Source organism: Helianthus annuus, chromosome 1 (genome assembly GCF_002127325.2).
Source record: "Helianthus annuus cultivar XRQ/B chromosome 1, HanXRQr2.0-SUNRISE, whole genome shotgun sequence".
NCBI lineage: Eukaryota > Viridiplantae > Streptophyta > Magnoliopsida > Asterales > Asteraceae > Helianthus > Helianthus annuus.
The window spans coordinates 72,684,651-72,693,841 of NC_035433.2; the positions used below are offsets into that span (position 1 = coordinate 72,684,651).

Genomic DNA, 9,191 nt, shown 5'->3' on the forward strand with positions numbered 1-9,191 from the left:
AGAAACCCAAAATTGCAGAGCTAAACTCAACGGTGAAGACTAAGAATTCATGGTTTTCTCTCTTCTATCATCTATTTCCTCCACCTACAAAATTACAGTGAAGACTAAATTACTATAACTAGAATTGATTCCGTGCATTGCGGGGTCATTTTTTCTAACGTGATTAGCGTAGTAATTTTTTTTTTTGCAATTGTTTATGGATTAAAACGTAGGCTGATTGAAATTGTCCATAAAATAAGCAAAAAAATATATTATATTTGACATGAGTCATTTTTTGAAGAAATTACGTTGAAATGTAAACCAAATTGAATTTATACCAATCTGTACATAAAAATAAGCATGTACAACTCAAGGTGGTGAAAATGTCATTACATCAAAACATAAACCAACTTGAAATTATACCGACATGTACATGAACGTAAAAACATAGACTAACTGAAAACATCAATAAAATTAAGCACAAAAACCTAGTATATTTGACATGTATACCGTCTAGAGAAAACGTATTATATTTGACCCAAAATTTACGTCAAAACGTACATCAACTGAATACGTACATAAAAATAAGCACGAAATCGTATTATATTTGTTGTGACTCATTTTTGAAAAACAATTACGTCAAAACGTAAACCAACTTGAGTTTATACCGACACACACACACACACATACACACACACACACATATATATATATATATATATATATATAAATAAGCACGTAAAAGTCGAGAGGGTTAAAAGAGATTTTTCCAGGTTATTAAAAAGTTGAAGGTGTTTTGTTAATAATGAAAGTTAAGGAAGTGATTTTCGATAAAAAGGGGGGTCAAGCTACTATAGATAAGTAGTCAATCTATTATATATAATAATAATACATATGTATTTTGACTTTTTTTTTAATGATGTGCCAGCTGATGTGACACTGGTTTGGTGATGTGAAAGCTGATGTAGTAACCTGGGTTAGTCTTGGATTAATTAGGTAGTGATATCGAAAAATAAGTTAAAAGTTGGGAGTGGTTTTATACAAATCGAAAGTTGAAAGTGTTATCGGTCAATTGGTAAATGTTAGGGTTATTTAAATCCAATATCACTTTTTATAAATCAAATTATTTATTTTCTTTAACAAACAAGTGGAAGTAGGGTTCCTTAAATTTGAATAATTTATTGACAAATGCAATGAAAAAGAAATATCAAGCGACTCTACTTCGTATGTAATATTAATATTCGTCGCATCATAATGGTCCATATCTCCACCTACGTGTATATTTTTAAAACTCAGATTTGCAAATTTGAATTGTGTGGATATACTTATCCCGTATTAAATTGAAAGAACTTGTATTAATTAAACAATAATATTTTTCAGTTACAACTATAAGAACAATAGAACTTCTAAGCACCGACATTCCGTGCATAAGATGATATATTAAACCGTATAAATAAGTAACATACCCTAAACTCATATTCAACATACTACTTCATTCGAAACTCACTACACTACAGTCTATACGCTATGGAGAAATATGAAAGAATCATGGAAATTGGACGTGGGTCGTATGGGGTTGTGTGGAAAGCCATGAATAAGCAGACCGGAGAGGTTGTTGCGATCAAGAAACTCCTCGAAGAATATCACACAGCGGAAGAGTGCATGAACTTGATAGAAGTCAAATCACTCATCAAGATGGCCAATCATCCGAATATCGTAAAACTTAAGGAGGTCATACGAGAAAACAACACACTATTCTTGATATTCGAATGCATGGAATGCGATCTCCACAAGCTTATAGTTGCAAGAATGAAGCCGTTCTCCGAAACCGAAATAAGAAACTTGTGCTTCCAAATCTTTCAAGGTCTTGCACACATGCACAAGAAAGGCTACTTTCACCGTGACCTCAAACCTGGGAACCTTCTTGTATCCAAGAATACGGTAAAGATCGGTGATCTTGGTATGGCCCGCGAGACGAATGGTAAACCGCCATACACTCAAAATGTTACAACGTTATGGTATCGAGCTCTGGAGGTGTTTCATCGTTCGTCATTTTACAATTCTTCGGTTGATATGTGGGCTGCTGGTGCAATCATGGCTGAGTTATTTACCAACCAACCATTGTTTCAAGGTTCTTCTGAAGCAGATGTAATGCATAAAATCTGTCGAGTGTTAGGCACCCCAACTGAAAGTACGTGGTTCTCGGGACTTGATCTTGCTGAAAACATAAGCTATCGGTTTCCTGATTTTCCTGGTGTGCGGTTTTCTGAACTATTGCCGAATGCAAGCTTTGATGCGGTTAATCTTATTGCATCACTTCTTTCATGGTGTCCTTGTGAAAGGCCCACAGCCATGCAAGCTCTTCAGCATCCTTTCTTTCACAGCTGTTACCGCGTGCCTCCAACCGTCCGCCTTGAAGACACATGTTGTAACATTCTTAATTCCGTACCACTCGTGTTCAGAATCGCAAGGCAACGAGAGCTGTTGAAGGGGACAAGAAGCTTAAGAAGTTGTGCGAGTGGGTCAGTAAGAGTGGATCCAAGTGAAGATCCGATTTGCAAGCTCCAGTTAAAACCGTTTGTGTTTTTGAAGTAAAAGAAGTATGAAGCTAGAATACAATCAAAATACCATGAACTTATGTGAAATTGAGGTTAACTTTGTTTAGGGTTTTCGTTTGCATTGGATTTGCTCTGGTTAATCAATATTAAAGATGTTCAGTTGTCATTAAGCTTTAGGATTAAAATATCTTGTATGCTCACTATGTGTTTTGTTAGAAAATTTGATAGCCACGTAAATGTAATATTTTGGCTATTTTAATTAGTTTTGTGACTATAATTCTACTTGTAATTATGCACCTTTGTTTACTGATTCTCTCAAGCTTATTGAGAAGGTTATTGTGTTACACGTCTTGATACTAGAACTCCTTTAGTGTGTGTATATATAGAGAGAGAGAGAGAGTAGAAGGGTACCGCATTACACGCCTTGCACGTTTAACCCATTACTCGACCTACCATCATAAAGTTTAGTGTGCTATATTGATATATTGATAGGTGAATAGTTTTGTTTGTGAATGTGTTCATTGCTACACCATTGATCATTTGTGTCTTTGATACGATTAAACCGTCTTAAAACCGTCGGTCGTCGCAACATACAATTGAGCTCGTTAAAAAACTGAGATAGATCGAAGTAGACGAGGAATGTCATATTCTCATGCAAGCATGAACTTGAAAATGTATCATGTTTTTATTTTTGTATTATATTTATGTATTTTATATTTTATGGGAGCCCCTAGCTACTTACATGATATTTGACATGTTAGGTTTTATCTTATATGGTTTGATTATAAATAGGTTGATTTTTATTATATTATTTTATTAAGAACGACGAAAATATGCTATATAATTGTACACCACCTAAATACTCACATTTAGGAACTACTTTGTTGAGGTGAATTGATATTATTAGTATCACTATATGTGCTCTATTTTGTTATCGGGTGAAACTATAAATTTTGATAAAGTCATATAACAATATTATCTTTAGTATATTCAAAGGTTAAAACCACAAAAATCATTTTAAATAATTTTCATTTGATAGAAGTTTTTTCTGAATTTAAAATAATTTATCTCTCTATTATGAGTTTATAAATCAGTGATTTACCAAATAGGAACCAAGATTAGTACAAATAAGAATTTATAAATCAGTGATTTACCAAATAGGAACCAAGATTAGTACAAATAAGAATTTCATACTCTCTAACCTTGTTAATTGTATTATTTTCTTAAATCATAGAGAATTATATGAAATTTTCTCTTAGTAAAATACATTATACATGTGAAATTGTTATCAAAATAAAACAGAAAGACAATAATTGTGTTTTAGGGCTGGCCCAACCCAACCCCTTGTACCTTTCAGAAGTTTAGATTTCACAAAAAAAACCCGCCGCATTTTCATTTTCAGAAAGATAACAAAATGTATGCGCAAATTTAAATGTAGGAATTGCATGGGATGTATGGGTTAACAATTTTATCTTGAGGTGGTGTGTTTTTTAACTGAAACTCGAAAACTGAGTTTAATAAAACTAACATGAACTTGATTATGGAGTTACTTAGTTAACCCGAACCCAAACAAGATGGAACCGAAACCCGAAAGTAGTATTCAGGTTAATAATTGAGTTAAAATAATGTTAACCGGGTTAACCCGAATTTACATAAAAACAAATGTAAATTATATTATATGCGTAATCAGCAGAAAAGTCTAGATTCACTCCCATATTTTTTGTTGTTTCGTAGGTTGATTGAGCGACTAAAAAGGTTCGATTTGGTGAATATGATTTGACATTTTCTTTTTAGTTTATACTATTGGTTGATACGGTTTGGTTTTGTATCATTATGGTATCGTGCCCCAGAGGTGTTTCTACGTTCGCTAGTTTACAATTCTTCGGTTGATATGTGGGCTGCTAGGCTGCTGGTGCCTTCATGGTTGAGTTATTTACCAACCAACCATTGTTTCATGGTTCTTCTGGCGTAGATGTAATGTATAAAATTTGCAGAGTGTAGGTACCCCAACTGAAAGTACGTGGTTCTCGGGACTTGATCTTGCTGAAAACATATGCTATCAGTTTCCTGATTTTCCTGGTGTGAACTATTGCCGAATGCAAGCTCTGATGTGGTAAATCTCATTGTATCACTTCTTTCATGGTGTCCGTGTGAAAGGCCCACAACCATGCAAGTTCTTCAGCATCCATTCTTTCATGGTTGTTATCGTGTGCCTCCAACCGTCCGCCTTGAGGACACATGTTGTAACATTCTTAATTCCGTACCACTCGTGTTTAGAATTGAAAAGCAACGAGAGTTGTTGAAGGGGACAAGAAGCTTAAGAAGTTTTGCGAGTGGGTTAGAAAGAGTGGACTGATGGAGTGTGTGAAAACCGGGTGCCAAAGTGTATTATAAGTGTCTTATTGTCGTGAACTTGATTATATGTGTTGAATATAGTAACTACGAGCTTTTATGGTGTTACAGGTTAATCGGAAAAATTCGGAGGAATTAAAGTGCTTAGAAGCGTAGAGGAACAAGCAAGGATGATTACCGAGAGAAATTATATCATTCAGGATGTGTTCAGGTCGAAATAGAGCTTTGGAGATTCAGGATATGTGAAACATCAAAGTTCGGGGACCAATTGGTAATTAATTGAAAGATAATTATAGCTGAATATTAAAGGAACAAGAAACATTGAAGTTTAAGGGGTCTCCTGGTCATTAAATGGAAGATGGAAGTGTTGTAATTGTGACAGGAATGAAAGAACTAAAGTCGGGGGACCAATAATGAATAATGCTGGAAGTTATACAAATGGTCTAAGAGTTTGAAGACATTCACGACTCCACTTACGGGTTCCAAACCGTAGGTCACGGTTCTTGAAGGTGCTGGCCGTTTGAGTTACACCGTAACCTACGGTGCAAACCGTAGGCTACGGTTCGGAGGTTCTGTCCACAACAGCGAGGATACACCGTAACCTACGGCCTAGCGTCGTAGGCTACGGCCCGGCGGCGAGTTTTGTAAGGGCGCGTGAATGTGAAGTTTTTGGAGGGGATTTTAATGAAAGTTAACCCTAATTTTTATAACACTTCATCAATACATGAATTTGGGCAGCAATATACACTTTTTGGCTCTCACTTTCCATCATCTTCATCATAGCTTTCATCCTAACAACCGAATTAATCATGAATTCATCCGTTCATCAAGCATTCGAAGATCACGTGACCGAGATGATTGGCTAATTCTCTATGGTTAGCACCAGAATCAATTATCCATCCTACCTTTTTCCCATTGTCAACAAAGTTTGAAAAACAGTAGACAGGTTTAAATTCACAAGTAGGTTTGGATGAAACATTAACAAAACTATTTAGACACATAGAATTTGCACATATACCAACAAAATTACTACCCTGAGGGTCACCCTTAGGTTTATCATTCAAGAGACTAAGCAGCTGAGCTACCTGACCATTTGTTAGTAAACTCACAACATAAGAGGTATCAGTGGTATCAGCAGTAACATTATTACTAACCTTGTTACCCTTATTCCTACCAGGTCTTAATTTCATCCAAGAAGGATAGCTAACAAGTTCAAAACACTTCTCAATGGTATGACTAGTCTTATTACAATGAGAACATTTGAGATTAGGATTAGGAGTTTTTACACCTTTTTTCTTTAATTCAACAGTTTGATTAGCCCTAACAGCAAGGCCAACAACACTATTAGGGATGTTATTAGAAAAGTTTTTAGAGTGTAGATGAGTCTCTTCTCTAGAGATAACTGCAAGGGAATCCTTCACGGAAGGAAGTGTTTCTCTAGTTAATAAATTTGTTCTCAAAGACTGATATGAACTATCAAAACCCATTAAGAATTGCATCAACTTGATAAGATGATTAAAATCATTAAACTGTTTAGATGCATCACAAGAACAAGCAGGTAAGGCAAGTAATTGATCTAATTGCTTCCACATACAATTCAACTTATGATAATATTTTGAGACAGACATACCATTTTGACTAAAAGAATTGATCTTTTGATACAGATTAAACACAACAGAACCATCTATCTTATCATAAGTTCCTTTTAAATCTTTCCATACATCAGAAGCAATTTTAGAGTAAATTAGACCAAGATATAATTCCTCAGACACAGAGTTAAGAATCTAAGTAAGAACAATAGAGTTACATCTATCCCACTGTCTACCCAAGACCTCATTAGTCTTTGACCTATGACAAGTACCATCAACAAACCCTATCTTATTCCTAACCTGTAAGGCAAGATACATGGCTTTGGACCAAATCCTATAATTTTCTGACCCTTTAAGTTTTACATTGACTATAGATAAATTTGCAGAGTCACTAAGGTGAAGGAACAATGGATCACTAGCATCTATTTTGATAAAACAGGTTAAACAGAATGGCACAAGTATAGAAAACAAAAACAGTAAAAACATACCAAGTCTAGTAAACAATTACTGATAACAGGTAAAGACAAACTAGCTAAAACAGATTAGGGCATAAATCAAACAATAATAACACGAAGGACAGCTAAGCCTGAACAGAGGTCCGATCAGAGGCTCGTCACTCTAAGGTGCCTCTGCAGACAATATTCAGGGAGCTTTGACACACAAATGAAACAAATGCAACAAAGTGGACACTCTCTGTATCCCAAAATTCAAACCGGTCTTGCTAAACCCGGCATCAAAATGCCTAGACTCACTGACTCAGTGATGCAAAAAAGTAAATAAATTTAGGAATAAAGGATAGAGATAGAACAATCTCACGGTGGGTGCGTATAACTCTGGTAACCACACTTGTAACCTTCAATTAGGGTTACAAGTCTGATTATAAGCCAAAAAAAATAGTGAAAGTTCCGTTGGTTTGCTCTGTAACAGAAACCAACGAGAACCCTTCAATATAGGCACGCGAAAACCCTAGATTAGGGTTTCAATCTTCTGATAGTCATGAACACCAAGCACCGATCAATTGAATTGGGAGAACCCCCATACACAATTTCACTCAAACCCTAGATTTAGGGTTTCAGTCTTCACGATCAGAGAAAACTTCAAGCGGATGATCAGGAATCGACGGATTCACTTGTACCACCAAGACTCCTTAGATCTTCAACTACAAACCCAGATCCAACAGATATGTTCTTCAATATGAAGCAGCAGTGGAAGAAAACAAACTCCACAAGCTGATTATGGCTCTAATACCATGTGCAAAACACGATATCTAGTAAAGCATATTTCTTTATAAACTGAACAAGTAGGTACAAATGCTTCAAGCAAAAAACAAGAATCAAAATACAGTACAAACATCGTTTACAAATAGAGTGTAACTGGGCAGATCATCAATTGATGATCTGCACAATAGGATGAACAGCAGCGAACAGAAACTCTCGAACAGACAAGAAGGAGCAACGCCTTTAAGAAGGAATGTTCTAGAGAGCAAGAAGAGAGGTTGCAGAAGACTGTGTGTCCCAGCTGATGTATGCGGCTGGGATATAAACACAGAGACAACCCTAAAAAGCGAGCCTAAGACTTCATGCAGCCCAACCTTTAAGCTGCCCAAGGGAACCAAAGAGCCCAACTTTATAAGCAGCCCAAAAGACCCTCAAAACAAACACAACAAAGAAAGGAAAAATATCTAATACTAATAAAAGAGTAGCTTTAATGCCACATGGCATTCTCTTATAACAAAGGATTTCATCAAAATGCCATGTGGCAAATTATCATGCTACCTCAACTATATAATAAATAATAAGTAAATTAATATAAAGATTATTAAATGATTGAATTTAATATATATTAGAAATAATCTTATATTCATGATTATATCTCTTCAATATTCTTAATTCTTAATAATTAATATCAGTTATCTACTTACTTATACTTTAGTAAATAAAAACATACTTATGAAAAGAAGATGGGATAGCCAAAAATTTATATACCGATCACTATCTGACACAACCAAAAATTTAAAACCTCATCATGTTTATAATTTGTTATTATCGTTTTCACAAATGTTAAATATATGTCTTAACAATATATATATATATATATGTGTGTGTGTGTATGTGTGTGTGCACGCGCGCACGCGCTTAATGTATATAATCTTAGATCATAAACTGATTTCATTTCATCTTCTACTTTTATAACACTTTTTAATATAAGAAAATATTAATTTGAAATAAAATATATTAATTATTTTATATTCAAAAGCAAAATTCATACTTTGTAGGTGCATCATTTAAAATGAGTAATGTTATATTTTCTTTAATTTTGTATGTATAGCTCAAGTTAGGGTTATATTTATTCATATCAAAATTTATATTTATTATGTGTGATACAAGAAATAATATGAAATATAAAAAATAATTTAAAACTTATAATCGTTATGTCTTTCAAACGCAACCAGCCTTAAAAATAATATATTTATTTTAAAAAAACTCATTTAAGTTTATATAAATGGAAAACACATTTATTTCCCCAAAGAACTCGATCAACTCCATGATTATCTTAAAGTCTGTCATTTTCTATTCTTAAACTCATGTAATACATGAGTCTATAAACTAGTATAAGAATATTGAATTGAATAAGATATAATTATTTATATATTTCAACAGGAATAATTGATTTAAAGTTGACTCGTACGTTTATGTCATATGTTGGTGTTGGA

The 9,191-nt window shown here is 34.3% G+C and overlaps 1 protein-coding gene across 1 annotated transcript; it reads left to right on the top strand.

Annotated features, from left to right (window-relative positions):
- The first annotated feature begins 1,506 nt into the window (after nt 1-1,506).
- On the top strand, nt 1,507-7,844 carry LOC110903884 (cyclin-dependent kinase F-4). Its single transcript, XM_022149710.1, has 2 exons — nt 1,507-2,407; nt 7,780-7,844. The coding sequence occupies exons 1-2, from the start codon at nt 1,507-1,509 to the stop codon at nt 7,842-7,844; spliced, it is 966 nt and encodes a 321-aa protein (XP_022005402.1).
- The last annotated feature ends 1,347 nt before the right edge of the window (nt 7,845-9,191 follow it).

Excerpts from the sequence above, each read along its gene's own strand:
- LOC110903884 (XM_022149710.1), top strand. The coding sequence starts at position 1,507 with ATGGAGAAATATGAAAGAATCATGGAAATTGGACGTGGGTCGTATGGG. Across the intron at positions 2,408-7,779 it reads CCGCCTTGAAGACACATGTT|TAGGTACAAATGCTTCAAGC; the intron begins GTAACATTCTTA and ends AAACTGAACAAG.